Source organism: Miscanthus floridulus, chromosome 2 (genome assembly GCF_019320115.1).
Source record: "Miscanthus floridulus cultivar M001 chromosome 2, ASM1932011v1, whole genome shotgun sequence".
Classification (NCBI taxonomy): Eukaryota; Viridiplantae; Streptophyta; class Magnoliopsida; order Poales; family Poaceae; genus Miscanthus; species Miscanthus floridulus.
The window spans coordinates 38,081,752-38,101,722 of record NC_089581.1 but is presented as its reverse complement, the minus strand read 5'-3'; the positions used below and the strand labels follow the sequence as shown (position 1 = coordinate 38,101,722).

Sequence of the window (19,971 nt, the reverse complement as noted above, 5' to 3'; positions counted from 1 at the left end):
AGAAATCAAGTGACTTGGCTTGTAAAACCAAGTTACCAAGTTTTAACCGGTACATGTAACAACTAGTTTTTCTTGAGTGGGTATTTATACCTCTCGGCCTCTCTTTAGAGGATTGCTGGTTCCTAACATACTTAGAATCATTCTAATCCTTGTGAGAAATCTCCTCAACCCACTCTACGTGAGATTGTGTGATTCTTTCTATACCCAAGTATTGGGTTAAAAGAGACTAATTTACTGATCAAAAGAATACAAGCCATAATCTTCTTAGATGTCAAGCCTCCTAGATGGCTGGGCATCATCTGGTGAGCTTCCTATGTAGTCAAAAGCTATAGGAAAGTTTGTGAGGGTTTCGATCTTGCCTCTAAGAAGAAAAGAGATCAAACTAGTGAAATAGGGAAATTCGTTGGAAGACACTTAATTATAGCTTTGACATTCAGTGGTTGCTCATGGCTTCCTCAACAAAGGTGGAAGCCATGAGCAACCACTGAATGTCAAAGCTATAGTTAAGTGTCTTCCAATTGATCTCTTTTTTTCTTGAAGGCAAGATCGAAACCCTCACAAACTTTTCTATGGCTTTTGACAACATAGGAAGCTCACCAGGTGATGCCTAGCCATCTAATAATAACCGCTGCAAAGTTTTAATTTTAGCCCTTGTTTAGTTCCAGGAAGTTGGAATTTGGGGCTACTGTAGCACATTTGTTTTTATTTGGCAATTAGTGTTCAAACATGGACTAATTAGGCTCAAAACGTTCGTCTCGCAATTTTCCACCAAACTGTGCAATTAGTTTTTTTTTTCATCTACATTTAATACTCCATGCACGGCCGCAAACATTCGATGTGACAGGTACTATAACACTTTTTTGAAATTTAGGGTCCAACTAAACATGGGCTTAATTTTTAAGAAGCACCTCTTTACCCGCACCTAATGGCAACCGAGCCCAGCCCATGCCTTCGAGAGGAAGGCAGGCAGTGCCAAAATCACCATCCCAGCGGCTGTCCAATAGTAACCTGCCACATGTTACCGTCCACGTCACAGTCCCGCTGGGGGTCCCACCTCAAGATCGCTACTTTACTTTCCCATCCTTCAAAATTGAAATTCATTTTGTGAAAAACAAAACAATAGAGGGGGGAACGAGAAAAAAAAAAGGTGGAAACCCCCTTTCCTTCCTCTTCGATCCCGACGACTCCGAGCGCCGCGGCGATGGAGTACTCAGGCGGCGGTGCGACGCTGTCGGAGATGTACCAGAGCGCGCGGCGGCTGCTACTCTCGGCGCGCGACGGCGTGGCCCGCGTCGAGCGCCTCGCCTCGGCGCCCACTTCGTCCTCCTACTCCTCGGCGCCGCTCGTAGGGGGCGGCGCTGCGGGGGACCCCGCGGTCGCTGAGGAGGTGCGGCGAGAGGTGGCGCAGATCCAGGGGCTGTGCGCACAGATGGACCGACTATGGCGATCCATCCCCGCCAAGGGCCAGCGGGACCTCTGGAAGAGGTGAGGATCCTCCTTAGATCTCTGATTCCTTTTAGCTGCTCGGTTACAATTGATTATGCCGATCTTGAGTTGGTAATGAGATGAGAGGTCAGAGATCTCGCACCGCTTGCGCCGCAGACCATAGCTTTATCTTACTATCTTAGCCAGCTTTGTCGTGAACTTGGTGATATTTGCCAGTTCAGTTGGTAGGACGTGAATTTTGTGTCAAGGAGCCAAGGAGTAACCGAACTGAATTTACTATAGCATTGGGAATTTGCTTCTGTGAATCTGTGACTGGTAGAGTATTTCTCGGTTTTCTGCTGTTAGACTTTCGTGCAGCTTATAAGGTTTTGGCATGCATGGATAAGCATCAATGAAACAATTCACATGTTGAATACATTTTTAGCATGTCAAGTTTACTGCTTTCATTGACTGACCATTAACTAGTTAGTTTTGCCATTATGATCAGTCTCAATTTTGGTTTCGCACATGTGGTCGATAATAGGGGCTGGGCAGTGGACAATATGAACTAACTAGTAGTATTGATGAGGTACATGTACTCTCATTCAACCTCCGAGTGCCGTATTCTTCTTTATTCATGAGCCAAAAAGTTGAAGTGGACTTGCTTTGTGAGTATTTAGGCCCGTTTGGTACGAGTCTTCATGGCTCTGGCTCTGGCTGATGTGCCGTTGTAGCTGCACTGTTCATGAAGCTGTTTTCCTCTCTCCTCAAAACAATGGGGAGCCAGTAAGGCCACGGTTTGTGTCTCCTCCGGTTACTATAGCGCGGATCCAGAGCAAGAGAGAGCCACATTCCATGAACATGCTATTTGTTTCCGTGCAGAACTTTTATTGGGTCTCATTCTAAATACTGAGTAAGAAGTAGATATGTGTGAAATTAAGGGTATAAAGTCAGCTATTTTGCATTTAACGCTAGTATGAATAGTGCAAACTGAAGCTTCACTTAGAATTAACTAGGAGTCTAGGACTAGCAATTTAACTCTGCAGTACAGGCGTGCATGGCCGTATAGAAAATTATGTGTTCTTAGTTTGATTCTTTCACAGATTAATCAGTAAGCGAAAATATTTTGATGCACTTCGATTTACTAGTAAAGTTAGCAATTCTCACAAGAATTTTTTTTGAGATGGAAGGAGTTCTCACAAGAATTGGAACAAGCAACTATGCAAACATGCACTTAGGATCTTCATACCCTACTCATTATTTCTAATTGATTAGCAGTTCTTATCTTTGTGTATTCACTTATTCACCTTCAGGGTGCAATCAAATGCTGTAACCATGCACAAATACATCATTGAGTCCCTGGAGATGTTGAATTAACCGTTTAGCCCTTGATTGCAAATAGAGCCAATTGACCTTGAATTGCATGTGGGTGATTGTCCCTTTACCAGATCTTGTACTCCCTCCATTCCAAACTGTAAGACGTTTTGGCTTTTTAAGACACATTGCTTTTACTATGTATCTAGACATAGTGTATATCTAAGTGCATAGCAAAAACTATGTATCTAGAAAAGCCAAAGCATCTTACAATTTGGAATGGAGCAAGTAGTACTTTAAATAATTTGGCGTATGACTTGTACACATTGAATCACAGGAATCTGTTCTTTCTTGTATCTGTTTCTTGAAGCCTGACTCTTACCTTTTAGGTTAACAATTTCTGGTTCCACGGGCATAGATATAGATAGCAGTTTCTGTCTCTCTGTCGTTTAGTTCAAATAGCACTAGTAACTTCAAGGATTTATATGAAACTGGCATGCTTAGGTCTGTAAGACTCGTGCTTTGCAACGCTGCCTGGATCGTCCAAATTGTTCATAACGTTGGCCCTGAAATTAGTAAAAACAGTGTTATTGTCATGAAAGTTCTCCATAACCCATTAACATTCTTGTGGGAGAACATGATCTCGGCACTCTCTAGTGCAACCTGTGCACTTCCTCAAAACCAAAAAGCCCAAGCGTCAGCAGGCTGGCTGCTGGCACGCATCATGCTGTTTGCTGTGTGGACATGTGATCTTTTTTTAGAGGTATCCATTTCACGTGGTGTATATGAGAGAAATGTTTTTGTATATGCATTAGGCTGTGAGTTCCACTTCAATGTAGAAAGTCCATAGTTTGTGTGGGCTAGGAATAGGAGTTTATGACACATTATTTTTTGTGTCTTTGCAGAAAAGTGGAGCAGCTGTCTGAAGAGGTTGATTCATTGAAGGAAACCCTTGATAAGCATTGTTTGCGTCAGAAAAAACGAATTCTGGAAGCAAAAGAAAGGGCTGAGCTATTTGAGAGAGCTGTAATAATTCCTTTGAGCAATAATATGGTCTTTTTCTTTCCCCGATATGATTTCATTGTTTAGTTAAAGAACTGAAAATTTGTTGACGCAGAATGGTGAATCTTCACATGTTCTCCGAATATTTGACGACGAAGCCCAAGCAAAGCAATCAGCTCGTAACTCCTCACGAATGCTTGAAGAAGCTTATGAGACAGGAGTGGCTATCCTTCACAAGTACGCTGACCAGAGGGATCGACTGAAGGTAACGCGTATTGTTCATTCACGATAAAGCATCAGTTTGAAGTTGAACTGTGGACAGAGGATTACTGAATATGATCAATCCTAATGGCTCATAATGGTCTAATAACTTGTGCCTGCTAATAGCCATCTTCACTGCATTGCAGAGTGCTCAAAGGAAAGCTTTGGATGTCCTGAACACTGTTGGTCTATCAAACTCTGTTTTGAAGCTTATCGAGAGGCGGCACCGTGTGGACAAGTGGATCGCGTATGCTGGTATGATCATCACCATAGTGGTGATGATTGCATTTTGGCGGTTAACGCATTAGTGCCGGGCTGTGTTTGTTACATATTTCTATACGAGATATGATATGTACAATGTGCAAATGTGGGAAACGGGGCAGATTCACAGGGTGCAGATTTTTCGCTGGTCGTGGACCAGTTCAGGTTTGCCTCGCCGGTCCTTCGCTAAATCGCTAGCATAGTTGATGGCCTCATATGTAAAAGCAGATTCTTCACGGCATCTTTACAAAACCAATGCCGGCCCCCAAGTGGGTTAAATATTCAAATTCCTTTGTATGCTTGCCGCTGTGTAGTCTATTGCTACGACTTTCATGTAAGTACACAAGCTTTTGCCGGATACAGAAGAGAAATGGCGCTGTATTATTTCTGTACGAAATATTATATTCGTAGCACACGAATGGGAACGTGCTCAACTACAGGAATGAAATAGCATCTCAATAGCATAACCCTACCAAGCCTGCAGTTGAATAACACAAAAATACCGCAAACCTGTGAGACCTGAAGTTTCAGATGTAACTGAGAAAATATTTATGTCTAGCATATGTTCCTCGTTTGGGACGACAGTTTTTTGGGGTGTTTGGTTCCACGGACTAAATTTTAGTCCATATCATATCGGATGTTCGGATGCTAATTAGAAGGACTAAATATGAGTTAATTATAAAACTAATTATACAGATGGAGACTAATTTACGAGACGAATTTATTAGGCCTAATTAATCCTTCATTAACATATATTTACTGTAGCACCACATTGTCAAATCATGAACTAATTAGGCTTAAAAAAATCGCCTCGTAAATTAGTCGTAATCTGTACAATTAGTTATTTTTTAGTCTATATTTAATACTCCATGCATGTGTCCAAACATCCGATGGGACAGGGACTAAAATTTAGTTCTGGAAACCAAACACCCCCTGGTCTTTTACCACCAAAAGGGAGACATGTTGAGGTTTGTTATTAGGTTAAAAAAGCGGCCAGTCCACTTTTTCTTCTGGGCTGACTCATGGTTGAAATCCAAGCCCTTATTGTTTTAGTTATGTATACGAACATCACTGTAAGAGGATTCATTGAGAAACAACGGTTGATCTCATCTAGGAGATGGTTGCCACCTTTCTTGAATGACCAATGACAATGACTACGGTCCAAGGCTCTGATCGGCAGGATGCAGGGCCTAGCAAACTCAGTATATGGAAGATGTTGAAGGTGACACTAATCTTACATTGTGCCATGTTCTTCCATATAGAGATCATAGGTACCCCCTCAATCCCAAAACTGTAACAATCAAATTTTGTCAAAAAATAGTTGTCATTCTCATTTTTCAATGCACCATTCTCTTCTCTCAATACACTTTTTTGTTTCTTTTTTCAATACATCTATGCCTCTCTGTCTCTCTACTCTTACTTTCTGTGCACCACACATTTTCACTCATTCTTAATTTCTGTGGCACAACCATCCGAAATAACACGTTTTCGGAGGCGCTCGTTTTCCACTAGACACTAAGCACCCTGAAAGTTAGCTACATCGGACAGTTCCGTCGAGCCCGCCCCCAAGGAAGAACTCGAAACAATCCATGTTTTACCGTCAGGATCCAATAATAAGTACGAGCTTACAATGCTTAGTCCATTTCATATAACAAGAGTTCTTAGAAATTATTTATTACAATACCAGAGTTCAGAGTGCGATAATTAAACAACGGAATAAAAATAAGCATCTAGCGAAAACGATACAAGGATCCGTCTGTGCCCACCAGAAGAATCCTCCACACAAGAGCTACTCCTCAAGCTGCACCTGCAACAGGGGTAAAATAAACCCTGAGTACACAATGTACTCGCAAGACTTACACGACTAGTGGAAATAGTTTTCCGACTCCAAGGAATATGATAGGCAATATGGGTTTGTTGTTTTCTTTTTGTTTATGAAAAGCATTACTAATAGTTAATCCTTACAGTCAAGTTTTATTAGCAGTAATGATTACTTCGTTAGCTAACCATTCTAGGCAAGCACCTGTTCTACTTTCAAACAAGGGTTAAGCAATCAGAACCATTTTACCATCTTTCATCCTCCAGTTCTTACTACGATGCTAGACCATAGTCAAGTTGTACCGTCTCACGGAAACGGCGATTCACGAACCATTGTATCCTAGCTGGGTATCCCGAAACACACGCCCTGTTTGTACCCCAGGCACAAACAAGACCAACCCATTCCACTCCTATCGAGGGGTCCAGGTCCCCGTCCAAACTTAGACTCCAAACCCCCACACTGGAGACCCGGTCTCAGTATGGTGCTTAGACCTTCACCTTTCCCCGCCTCCAATCCGTCGGTCTGGAAAGAACTGGACCCACGACAAGAGCGTAACAAGCATTCCCGCTCCCATAAGCAAGTATGTGCTTAGGATAATAAGTCTGTGACCTGACTACCATCCACAGCAACGGACGATCCTTAATCGACACGAACAGGAAAAACAGTGTAACCAAGCTAAGCCCCGTTGGCCGCGGGACACAACCTGTTACACCCACCAATATCCATACTATATCCCTGCGTTGTCTCCATTTTTCCTTTCACTCTTTTTATCATGAGGGTAATTATAATAATCACCTATTGTGAGTAACGATAGGTTACTCATGCTACTGAAAACCTAAGCATAACAGCTACTCAAACCTGTACTAGTAGGACTCATAGGACAGTTATATCTATGCATGTGGTTTTCATAAAATTCCTGTAACATAAATGCATATCACATATATATATATATATATATATATATATATATATTCAGTGATTATAAAAAATAAGGGTTATGCACCGGTGCTTGCCTTGGGCAGGCGCGGTGTCAGCTGAGTTAGTTAGTGGCGGCTTCGGGACCTCCTTCTGCACGAGAATCTGCTCCTCGTACTCCTCGACGATCTCCTCGAACTCGTGATCGCCGGTGGTCATGATCTCCGCCAACTCATTCTCTACATGCATGCGATGATGATGCAACACTTAGCCTTTATACAACAACAACTCTTAAAATAAGAATACGTATACTAAGCTACTAAGCTAGCTCTAATGACTAAGGTTCTAAGCTAACTATCATTTTCATCAAGTAAGGTGTTGGATTCAACTAACAAACACCTAGCTTTACAATGAAGGATATATCTTTGTTTCTACTAATGATTTAATGTATATTGAAACAAAGAGCATTTAACTACCCTAATGTTTAGTCTATTCTAAAGCTACAAAAATTATAGTAAGCACATAATAATACCACGATGCTGCTATAAAATTTTTAGGGCTAAAGCTATCACCAATTTACCGCAAAAATTCCTACAATAATTAACTTAATAATATTGAGCACTCTCAAATAATTTAATAGCTCCTAGTATCAATATGTATATATATGAACTAAATACACTAACAGATATAGCACAATTTTAGGAACCTAACCAAATTTGTTTTATAATTTTTGGACACCTACATGGTTTTATATGATTTACCAAAGATCAGCTCAAAAATCAAATTAGAAAACTATTTCTAATTCCTTATGAAAAAAGAAAAACAGATTCTCCCGCGCGGCCCACGCGAGGTCGGCCCGCAGCGGGGAAATCCCGCGCGCGTCGATGACTTTGCAAAAGAGACCTCGAACTTCTCCCGAATTACAACTAAGTACTAACAATATTTCCCCCTCTCTCAAACCTTCTCACTTAACCCCCTGATTTTCCCTAATTCACCCGCGCGCATCCCCGGCAACTCAGTGCACGGCGCCGCAGGGAGCGGTGGCACTGAGCGCCTATGCCGGCCACCTAGGACCTACGTGGGCCCACCTAACGGGTCGACCACCATCTCTGACCTGAGCGGCTACGCTAAGCAGCGGTGAGGGGTGGCGGGACGCGTTGGAGCGAGCTGTAGCGACGTGCGACCGTCCGCTATGGCGGCGCAGCTGCCCCGGCGATCTAGAGCACCTAAGAACCTTACTAGCTAGCGAGAGAGCATTCGTATACTACTGTGGACCTAGCCGAGGTGATGGTTGGGGCAGAGGATGACAGAGAAGGGCTAGCCACGTGCGGCCGAGCCGTGCGACGGCGCACCACGGCGGCACGGTCGCGTCAGCGACGACGGGAAGGTAGTAGCGGGTTGGCTAAGGCGCGTAGGGTGGAGAGGGAGGCAAGGGGGAAGTTAGTGGTGGAAGTGACTTGGTTCGGGAGGGACGATAGGAGGAATGCCCTCGTCCACGGCCGGGCGCGGCCTTATTGGCACGGCGGCGAGCAAAACTCCAAATTGGAGCTCGGCCGGGCACGGTTCAAGGCTGAGCGGGGTCAGGTAACCAGAGGACGTGATGGCGAAGCCGTGGATACACTGAATTGAATGGAGGTGATCGTTCACTGGGTAAATTGAATGGCGCGGCTCATGGCGACAGCAGAGGGAGAAAGAGAGAAAGAGAGGGAGACAGGGCACGACAAGTGGGCTCGGCTCGTCCTCGCCTTGGAGGGATGCGATCGGCGTGAACGTGGAGGCACGCGCGCGGACGCTATGGACAAGCGCGTGCATCCTCGACCGACATGGCCCGCGCGGCCGTAGTGTCTTAAATGACAAGCGACGGCGAGCTTGGCCACGTGCGCGTGGCAGAGGCGGCATCGCACTGACCGACAGCGGCGCAGAGGGTACATCGGACAGGCACGGACGCGACGACGATGCGACGGTAGCGGCAGCGTCGCGGTGCGAGGCGGGTCGGCAGCGCGACGAGGCAGCAGTGCACGGACGCGACAGCAAGGTGATAGCACCGGCAGTGGCTTCGTCGTGGCGCGGGGCGGGCGACAGCAGCTTTGCACGGTGGGCCAGTGGCAGCCGATCCACAGCCAGGCCAGAGGCAGCCACGGCCGATCGCGCATGGCAGCGCGCACACGCGCGACCAACGTGGCGACGCCGAGGGCCCGAGCATGGTGACCGCGCCCACACGGCCAACCAGTCCGAGACCGAGTCGTGCACAAATTTTAAAGCGCCCAAAACAACTAAACGGTTACTTCAGGAGCCAAACCCTCTTCACCATGCTCAAGGTGGCATATGAGACTACCAAATCGAGCCATAACACTACACCATCCCTTAACCCAATCTCTCAAAATAATTTGCTAAGCATAGCAATGTCTAGCTGTTGACAGACGTGGAAATTTTCTAAGTCTTTTAGCTGAACTTGATTTCAATTTACAATTTCTAGGCTAGTAGAAATATTAGCTAGTAATATTATTTTTCGACAGCAAGTATTTCACTGTCATCTACAAAGTTTGTACTTCAAACTTTATTTAAGTATCACACACATGTTCTATAGCATTTTCGCTTAATAAAAATTAGTTTTAAACCCTACTTGATATACATGAACTATTGAATCAACTTTCGTTTAACATTTTTATTAGTCATTTGAAGTTATAAGAAATTTATCTACACATTCTATCACATGCATTAACACATAAACATGATGCCCATGACATGTTTTAGTAGATGATTTAGGGTGTAACACCGAGGGTGTTGCAATTTCCGTGTCTAAATCAAACACGTCAAATATTTTAGGACAAAGAGAGTAGTTATTATATGGTTAGCACTTTACTTTGATGGATTGATTGGGTAATAGGTTTCATACAAAACAGAATCTCAAATGTAATGGAATTAAAAATAAAGTAAAAGCTTAAAATCATAATTCAATTAAATAATGATTAAGACTACTAGCAATAAAAAACTACAAACAAGAAGAAATAATAAGAATAAATAACTAGATAATTCCATTTTAAAAAGCAAGGTACTGGATTTGTTAGTTGGATGGTCATGTATATTTGGTTTTCGAGTTTGATATATAGCCTGAATTGGACTCAACAATAGTAGTTAGTAAGAAATGGACTTGTTATGACTGTAATAGAAATGAGGTTCGTTGAGCATTGTCCGAGAAAAAAGTAAGGGAATTAGGCTATTGGAGTTCCGACTTTCATTAATATTTAATAGTAGGTTGCCACATAAGCATTTATGATGATATGATAACATTTTAAAAAAGAGAGAAGAATTGGGTTTCGTGTAGATGAAACTCTCTTGGCTCAGTTTTGAACTCTAGATGACTCATGAAAAAATATATATCTATGAAACTACATAATAAAACCATGCATTGAGAGTAGTTGCTTTTATCCATATTTTGTTACATTCTATCTTATATGGTATTCTTGTAAACAATGCTATAAAACACTCTACTAAGAATGGTCTTAGCATCCCCCATGTTACAATACTCCATTTGTCCCAGAATAGATGATGTCATGGGATGCGTGCATATCAAACTTTCTCAACTTTAACTAGGTTTGTAGAAAATATGTGCAATATTTATATCTTCAAATAAGTTTATTATGAAAATATATTCAACAATCTATCTAATGATACTAATTATGCATTATAAATATTAATATTCTTTTATATATAATAGGTCAAAGTTTTAAAAAATTGACTTATCGAGAAGGGAGAATGACATCTATTTTGGGACAGAGGGAGTACACATGTAAGTGAAATATTTATTGCCGTCACATTTTTTTAAATACAACTTTGAGTACATTTTCTCCATAATCATTTGCAAAACAAACAACAACTGTATTGATGGAGCCACTTGTAGAGTTATCCAGAGCCGATGATGGCAACACATTATTGCCATGTTCGCTTGGCTGATAAGCCATGACTAAATGTGTTGTTGACTGATTTGTTACGAGAAAAAAATACCGTTCATTGACTAAAAAAATATGACTTGTAAGACAATTGAATAGGACGTATATTGGTTGCCATTCCTTTTTTTTTTTTTTTTGGTATCGTCGAGGCACCTCTCCTAGTCCTGTCGGGTTCTTCTGAGGAAACTCCATCTAGGTTCTTAGACATGCGACGACGACGCTCAACATCGTGTCCTTTCTGGTGTCACCTAGAAGATCCTGCACTGCATTGATGGTTGTTGGTCCGCGTGGGACGTTAATGCTCGTAACTAAGACTTGATTGAGTTTTGGCCAGGCTCTCTCTAGTTCGCTACTTTGTTGTGGGCTTGCGGCACATCTTTGGTTCTCCTAGAATGGTTCTGCTTTGGTTGCGTAGTGCAACAAAGTTCGACAGCGATGACATATTGTGTTTTCCTTCTCTAGAGGTCGTGGCTTGTTGCAAGTGATTAGCAGCGTGTTAGAGGCTTTGGCTGATATTTGACATAGGAAGTCGGAATTGTTTATCACTTGAACTTGTGATAAGCTCGACACCGGTGATATGCAGTGAACTTCGTTGGTTGTGTGTCATCTTGTGTGTAAGTGATGGGTTGCTTAGAGTTAATCGTCTGTGTTGTCGTGTTTAAATTTTTTATTAGTTTTCCCTTTAATAAATTATGCGACTCTAAAGTTTTTAGACCTAATTTTCTTTGTAAACTAAAATAATTTTATTATTTTATTTAATGGACAGAGCTCCTACCGCTGTGTAAAAAAAAACAAAGTTGGTCGGTAGCGTTCACATGGCAAGACGACAGACAACCGAGTCATTGCTTCCGCCGCTCGTCGGTCCCTCACTACAGTCTCCACATCGCACCAGCTGAGCGCATCCTGACCGTCGATCCACTCATCGGGTCCGCCAAGCCGCTTGAGCGGTTTCCCCGCGAAAACGAGGCGGCCGCCCGGGCGAGCAGAGCGCAGCACAACCAACCAAAGCTTCCGTCCGTCGTCCAGTCGCCCGTCCTGGAACCTGGAACCCGAGGCCACGTCCACGGTTCCTCGAAAATCCACCGGTGGTATCACCGCACCGCGTCGTCGTGGACCTCCTGGCGAGCACCGCCCCGCCCCCATCGTCAGCCTGTTCGGCTGAGGCCGAAACGATCGTATATGATTGTGGATTATTATTGCTGACTGGTTTGGTGTGAGAAAAAAATACTGTTCTGACTGAAAATTTACAAACATTTACGACCAGGCGAACAGGCTGCATATCCATCGCCCGCGGTTTTTCACCACACCACCCACCCAGGCACCCGCTGGGATTGCCCGAGTCCGAACTAGCTGCCTTTATACTAACGTGCTGGCTCTGCTCCCCACCCCACGCATGCTCCTGATCATTCCCGGCCGCGCCGCGGTTCTTGAATGCTTTCGTCGGCGCGAGGGATCTGCGGACAACGGAAAGGGAGCTCTCGGCCGTCAATTTAAACCCCACCGCAACACCGGATTTAATTTGCTGGAAAGGCAGATCTTGATCTTGACCGGTTCTTGCTGCCGCTGCTGCAAGCTGTTCACTGTTGGGGGCTTGTACGTACGAACGTGTTGATGAAGACGACGGTGGAAGGGAACGGCGGCGCCCCGCCGGCCGCGGTCTAAGAGGCAGCGGAGGGATGCACTTGGCAGGCGCCGGAGCGGCGGCGTGAGCGTGTGGCGGCGCGTGCAGGTGGACGCGACTGTTAAGAATATCTAATAGGATTACATGACCGCAATATCTGGTTGATTGATGGTTGATTGATATCTTCTGAAGATTGGTTGTGCGCTCAGGTTTGGATTACGGGTGAATGCAAGTATCACGGCTTCGGTTAGATATGATAGATATCTTTTGATTGATGTAATCTTGTGATGTAATCTAGAGTTACCAAAGTAGTTAGGTTCTTCCTGTTGTACAAGTTGTACCGTCACGTCAATGGCTCTTTCTGGCTATATTAACACGAAGCCGTGAGCTTGAGAGGGCATCACGTTCTAACCATTTTCACATGGTAATCAGAGCTAGATTAGTCCACAATATTCTCGATAGCTTCCTCTTCCGCGGTTTAACAATCGTTCTCTCTGATCGGTTGTCCCGTCACCGAGAAGCTGGGCAAAGGGAATTTTCCCCTGTGGAGAGCCCAGGTGATGTCTGCTCTTCGCGGTGCGCAGATAGCGCACTATCTCGAGCCCGACATTGTGGTGCCGGCGAAGCAGATCCCCAAGGCGGCCGACAAGCCGACTGAGCTCATCCCCAACTCTGAGTATGAAACTTGGGTTGCGAAGGACCAGCAGTTCGTTAACTATCTGCTCTCCAATATCTCCAAGGGGACCAGGTGCAAGTCTTTAATTACGCCACATCGGCCGAGATCTAGAAAGTGATCTCAGAGATGATGGCTTCCCAGTCTCGGGGCCGTATCATCAACACACGCATGGCGTTGGCCACAGTGCAGAAGGGCTCGTCTACAATCGCCAACTACTTCAACAAGATAAAATCTCTTGCTGACGACATGGCGGCCGCCGGCAAACGTCTTGAAGATGAAGAGATCATCTCCTATGTACTAGCCGGACTTGACATGGATTTTAATCCGATTGTCTCGGTTGTCGCGGTGCGCACGGAGCCGCTATCTTTGGGCGAGCTCTACACCTAGCTAGTGAGCTGGGAACAACGGATGGATCTCCTGCATGGTGGATCCGATTCATCTGCTAACACGGCTACACATGGAGGCCGTGGCGGTTTGAACCGCGGCGGTGGTGGCCGAGGACGCGGCCGCGGCCGCAATCGTGGCAACAACAACAATAGCGGGCGCCCCTGGCAGAACTACAACGGCGATAAACCCATCTGCCAGCTCTGCGGCAAGGAGGGCCACACCGGACTCCGCTGCTTCAAGCGGTTTGACGCTTCCTTCACTGGCCCACCAGAGCAATCCCGATCTACCTCCTCTGCGTCATATGGGATTGACACCAACTGGTACAGCGACACTGGTGCTACCGACCACATCACGGGAGAGCTGGAGAAGCTCACCGTGAGGGACAAGTACCATGGAAACGACAAGGTTCATGCTGCTAATGGCGCAGGTATGAGAATCAATCAAATTGGTCAAAGTTTTGTTCATACCCCAAATCAAAATCTCATCCTAAACAATGTTCTTTATGTTCCTGAAGCTAACAAAAGCCTTGTATATGTTCATCGTCTTACATCCGATAACCATGCTTTTATTGAATATCATCCCAACTATTTTTTGATTAAGGACCAAGCGACGAAAAAACCATCCTTAGAGGAGAATGTGAAGGCGGTCTCTACCTATTGAAGTCTAGGCCGTTATCGAATAAAGGGGCGTTTGGTGCTGCCAAGTCTCCTTTGTCCAGGTGGCATAGTCGTCTCGACCACCCTTCTTTTGCAAGTCGTTCAGCAAGTCCTTAGCAAAAATAGTATTCCCTTTATTGCCGATTTGAATAAAGAAACTATTTGCGATGCTTGCCAAAAGGGCAAAAGTCATCAGCTACCCTATCCTAGATCCACCAGTATCTCATTGAGTCCCTTAGAACTTGTGTTTTCTGATGTATGGGGTCCTGCGCCCACTTCTGTTGGCAAAACAGTTATTACATTAGCTTCGTTGATGATTTCAATAAGTTTACATGGATTTATTTGCTTCGTCATAAATATGAAGTTTTTCAAAAATTTTAAGAATTCCAAGCTATGGTTGAACGCCAATTTGATAGAAAAAATCTCGCTATGCAAACTGACTGTGGAGGGGAATATCAAAAGTTGAATGCCTTCTTTTAGCGCATTGGCATCTCGCATCATGTCTCATGCCCTTATGCACATCAATAAAATGGCTCCGCTGAACGTAAACATCGCCATATTGTTGAAGTAGGTCTCTCGTTTTTAGCCCATGCTTCTATGCCCTTAAAATTTTGGGATGAAGCTTTCATCACTGTCGCCTATCTTATTAATCGCCTCCCTAGTAAAATTATCAATAACCAAACTCCTCTTGAACGCATGTTTCATCAAACACCAGACTACTCCTCTCTTCATACTTTTGGCTGCGCATGCTGGCCGAATCTACGGCCTTATAACGCTCGCAAGTTGCAATTCCGCTCCAAACGCTGTGTCTTCCTAGGATACAGTAACATACACAAGGGGTTCAAGTGTCTGGATGTCAATGAAGGGCGTGTCTATATTTCCCGAGATGTGGTCTTCGATGAACATGTCTTCCCCTTCGCCGAACTCCACCCAAACGCTGGTGCTCGATTACGATATGAAATTCTCCTCCTTCCTCTAACTTTGATAAATCCTTCACATGATTTTGGGGACGACAATTCTTCAGATCATTTTGATAATGATTCCCTGCATACTAACCCTATGTCTAAGCGTGCAGCACATGAAAAAAATTTGACGTCAAACAAACTAAATCTGGCTAGAAACGGGCATCATTTCATGCTCCCTGAGCAATTTCCCATTTTGGCAGGAACAGGCGGCGATCCCCAGGCTGATTCACCTGCACCTTCCACTACGGAGCCAACAGGATCGGTCTTGGATCCGGCGACGTCAACTCCTGCGCTCGTGACGAACGCGTCAGCTCCACCGGCATCCTCTCCGCGTGCGCCACCTGTCTCGAACTCGCCTCGCCTGGCTCCACGGACGGGGGGGGGGGCATGATATTTCGACCGATGGTGGAGAATCTCCCTTGGGTTTGCCGCTTGCCAAATCTTCTGCGCCAACCACAGATCAACCCACCGGATCTTCGTTCGCCGGATCTTCTGCGTCAGCCACAGATCAACCCACCGGATCTTCTACGTCGCCTGCAACACCGGCTCTCTAGCGACCCACCACGCGTCTACAACAAGGTATATGCAAACCAAAAATTTACACTGATGGAACTATTCGATATGGTCAGTTAGCAGCCACCATTGAAGGTCATATTGATTTGCAACATGCCTTAGTCGATAATAATTAGAAGCGTGCTATGGATGTTGAATTTGATGCATTGATCAGGAATAAAACTTGGCATCTAGTTCCACCTCAAAAAGGTAAAAATGTGATAGATTGCAAGTGGGTCTATAAAATCAAAAGAATATCAGATGAGAAAATTGACAGATATAAGGCATGCCTAGTAGCAAAGGGGTTCAAACAACGATATGGCATTGATTATGAGGATACTTTTAGTCTTGTTGTGAAAGCAGCCACAATTCGTCTTGTGCTCTCTCTAGCTATGTCTAAGGATTGGTGTTTGAGACAACTCGATGTTCAGAACGCTTTCTTGCATGGTTTCTTTGAAGAAGAGGTATACATGAAACAGCCGCCGGGTTATGAAGATAAGACCAAACCACATCATTTATGCAAACTTGACAGATCCCTGTATGATTTAAAACAAGCACCACAGGCCTGATATTCTAGGATGTGTGGTAAACTTTAGAGTCTAGGCTTTGTTCCCTCCAAAGCTGACACATCATTATTCTTTTATCGAAAAGGAAATCATGCCATCTTTATGCTTGTATATATTGATGATATAATTGTGGCCAGTTCATCACAGGAAGCAGTGGATGCTCTTCTCCGAGATTTAGAGAAGGACTTTGCAATCAAAGATCTCGAGAACCTTCAATATTTTCTTGGCATACAGGTTCAAAGAAAGAAAGGTGAATTGCTTTTGACACAGAAACGGTATGCTTCTGATATCCTCAAGAGAGTTAATATGTAGCTGTGTAAACCCGTCAAAACACCCCTTAATACTATCGAAAAGCTTTCAATCACTAGTGGCACTCGGTTAGGAGTGGAGGACTCAACCGGATACAGGAGTATTGTTGGAGCTCTATAGTATCTCACCCTCACACGACCAGATCTGTCTTTTTCGGTCAACAAAGTTTGTCAATTCCTTCACTCGCCGACGATCGTTCATTAGGAAGTTGTGAAGAGAATATTAAGATATGTACAAGGAACAATCGGCCTAGGGTTAAAAATTAGAAAATCTAACTCTATGCTTGTAAGTGATTTTTCAGGTGTTGATTGGGCCGGTTGCCCTGATGACAGACGATCTACAGGCGGCTTTGTTGTATTCCTAGGTTGCAACCTAGTGTCATGGTGCGCAAGAAAACAGCCTATGGTTTCAAGATCAAGTACAGAAGTTGAATACAAATCTTTGGCCAACACGCTACTGCAGAGGTAATGTGGGTACAAAAATTACTTGATGAGTTAGGTATTCCACACCCTTTGGCAGCATGTTTATGGTGTGATAATCTTGGCACAAAGTACCTATCGGCTAACCCTGTATTTCATGCACGCACCAAGCATATAGAGATCGATTTTCATTTTGTACGCGAACAAGTTGCAGCAAAGCGCCTGGACATTAGATTCATCAGCACTACGGATCAGATCGCCGATGGCTTCACTAAGCCTCTTCCAGAGAAGCAAATTATCATGTTCAGAGACAATCTCAACCTCGCTGATAAGTTGTGATTGAGGAGGATGTTAAGAATATCTAATAGGATCACATGACCGTAATATCTGGTTGATCGATGGTTGATTGATATCTTCTGAAGATTGGTTGTGCGCTCAGGCTTAGATTGCGGGTGAAGACAAATATCACGGCTTTGGTTGGATAGGATAGGTATATCTTGATTGATGTAATCTTGTGATGTAATCTAGAGTTACCAAAGTAGTTAGCTTTTTCTTATTGTATAAGTTTGTACCGTCACGCTAGAGACTCTTTCTGACTATATTAACACGAAGCCATGAGCCTGAGAGGACATCACCTTCCAACAATTTTCACAGCGACGACCGCGCCATCGCCGCTCGAGAGAGGCTGCTTGCCGCGTGCCGCCGCGCGTTCGGAGGCCCCGGGACCGTGCCGGCGCACGACGACGTCGCCCTCATCAGAGACATCCTCGGTACGTACGCCGCCCCGCCCTCATCATTAGCCATCGCATTGCATGATGCTCGGTATAAGCTGTAATTGCCATCAGTAGCAGTCTCTGGCACTTCAAGCTAAAAGCTGTGCAGCTTAAAAGGTGTGAAATCTCTGATCTGTGCATGCGAGATGTGTAAACCTTATTATCAGCCGACACGGCTAGTAATCTTGTTCTTACTCGAAAGGAACATCGATCTTATCGACGCCCTCGTCATCAGCCTTCAATTCGGCTTCGGCCCGGCCTGTATTGTGCATTTCGATCATATCGGGCTTCTATATAGGAATACCAAATTACCAACAATCAATATGAGTCTGCCTTGTTCAGTTTGCCAATCATCATGCATGTCCTTTCCTTTGCAGACAAGATGGGAGCAGAAGATGTGCACCTGAGAGCTGTCACCAAGGCCGCCGCGGCTTCCTTCCCTCGAACACATCCTAATCCTATCATCACACGAACCACCATTTACAAATGCAAAAACTTCTCGGTACGGGATACGATCATCCAGCTGAACTGAAATGCATGCGTTAACTTCACGAGCCTACTGATAAACAAGAGTATTTCTTGGCCATCATGCTTGTGATATCTGCATGCAGATCGTCATCTTCTTGCTGCCCCCAGGCGCGGTGATCCCTCTGCACGACCACCCCGGGATGACGGTGTTCAGCAAGCTTCTCCTCGGCTCGCTGAACGTCACGTCGTACGACTGGATCGACGCAGAAGACGGCCCTCCCGCCGCCGTCGGCGGCGGCGGCGATCGCCGTAAGTTTAATTTCTTCTGTCTACCAGGCCTGAGCAGTTGGTTGTGCTGTATATATACTGAGTTACTGACTGCCTAGCTACTGGCTGCATATGCCCGTAGTACTGAGGCTGGCGAAGCGGGTGGTGGACGCCGACCTGAGCGCGCCGTGCGACGCCCTGGTGCTGTTCCCGGAGTCCGGCGGGAACATGCACCGGTTCGCCGCCGCCACGGTGTGCGCGGTCCTCGACGTCCTCGGCCCGCCCTTCTCCGGGGACCGGGACTGCACCTACTACCAGGACTTGCCATACCGCCATCATCATCACGACGACGATGCAGGTAGTAATATAATGCAACTACTTCCTGCTGCTGCTCCTACCTGATATCATCACAAACATCATAATCAATCTGAACTATAGAGATTTGAACCGATTCGCTAACATGCATATATATAGTACATATATTATAACCTCGGTTATTTATATGTATGCATCTTTCGAGCGCAGATGAGGCCGCCGGGGACGGCGACGTCGTCCCTGCTGCCACGGATGATGAGCAGAAGCCGCGTCTGGGGTGGCTGCTGGAGACGCGCAAGCCCAAGGAGCTGCAGATGTACGAGGTGCCGTATAGGGGCCCTCCGATCCTGTGGAAGAAGCGGCCTGCAGTTGACTCTTGGCAGCAGGGACCATGAGAGATACTAGTAGTTAGTGATGTACATATATGCAGCACAGATGCATGCATGCATGTGTAGCGTGTTCAAAACTGCAAAATGTCCCTCCGTGCAGCTAGCTGTAGGGAAGATGTGTGGCGTGTGCAAATGTCATGTCCGGGTCGACCGACAGCGGACGAGCTAATGGATACACGAGTGTACGTTTCAGAATTCAGAGTGCGTGTCCACCAGCACTCGTTTTCCTTTTATCGTTGATCCGGTTCATGGCGCAGTCCGTGGCCGGTCTCTATCGGTCCTCTCTGCACTGAAATACCTCTTCTAAAGCTTTAGATGTGGTCACGAGAGGTGGTGGCGGCCGGATTTGAGGGAATAATGTCGCTGATCGACATGCATAATTCTGTCTGTGTCGATAGCGGTGGGCGGTGGCAGACATGAGACATGCATGCATGGACGAGGCATAAGCAAATCTAGGGATAAAGACTATGCCCTATTACATTGAACCATGCTCGCAACGCTGAAGTCCTCCGAAGGCCGAACAGTTAAAGGAACCAACTCTGATGTATCCGTTTTCCACTCTGAATTGTACAAGTGAAGAGCGTCGACATATATATTCCACGCTATATATATGTCGACTGCTGCTTTGCGTACGTTCACCACGAAACCTGACTGGATTTAA

The 19,971-nt window shown here is 45.1% G+C and overlaps 1 protein-coding gene, 1 non-coding gene and 1 pseudogene across 2 annotated transcripts; all 3 read left to right on the top strand.

The window, feature by feature from the left end:
- The first annotated feature begins 1,112 nt into the window (after positions 1-1,112).
- On the top strand, positions 1,113-4,368 carry LOC136538502 (membrin-11-like). The gene is made up of 4 exons (XM_066530461.1): positions 1,113-1,485; positions 3,645-3,765; positions 3,857-4,006; positions 4,149-4,368. Exons 1-4 carry the CDS (start codon positions 1,202-1,204, stop codon positions 4,308-4,310), a joined length of 717 nt encoding a protein of 238 aa, XP_066386558.1. The 5' UTR covers positions 1,113-1,201; the 3' UTR covers positions 4,311-4,368.
- Positions 4,369-12,558: 8,190 nt separating this feature from the next.
- Positions 12,559-19,316, top strand: LOC136536368 (plant cysteine oxidase 2-like; annotated as a pseudogene).
- Positions 13,509-13,645, top strand: LOC136541061 (small nucleolar RNA Z247). Its single transcript, XR_010780166.1, has one exon. It is a non-coding gene; the product is annotated as a small nucleolar RNA Z247 (small nucleolar RNA).
- Positions 19,317-19,971: the final 655 nt, after the last annotated feature.

What these genes read in the sequence shown, in the direction of transcription:
- LOC136538502 (XM_066530461.1), top strand. Translation starts at nt 1,202, where the DNA reads ATGGAGTACTCAGGCGGCGGTGCGACGCTGTCGGAGATGTACCAGAGC. An exon ending in CAGCGGGACCTCTGGAAGAG is followed by an intron (nt 1,486 to 3,644) that starts GTGAGGATCCTC and finishes GTGTCTTTGCAG; the next exon opens with AAAAGTGGAGCAGCTGTCTG. An exon ending in CTGAGCTATTTGAGAGAGCT is followed by an intron (nt 3,766 to 3,856) that starts GTAATAATTCCT and finishes TTGTTGACGCAG; the next exon opens with AATGGTGAATCTTCACATGT.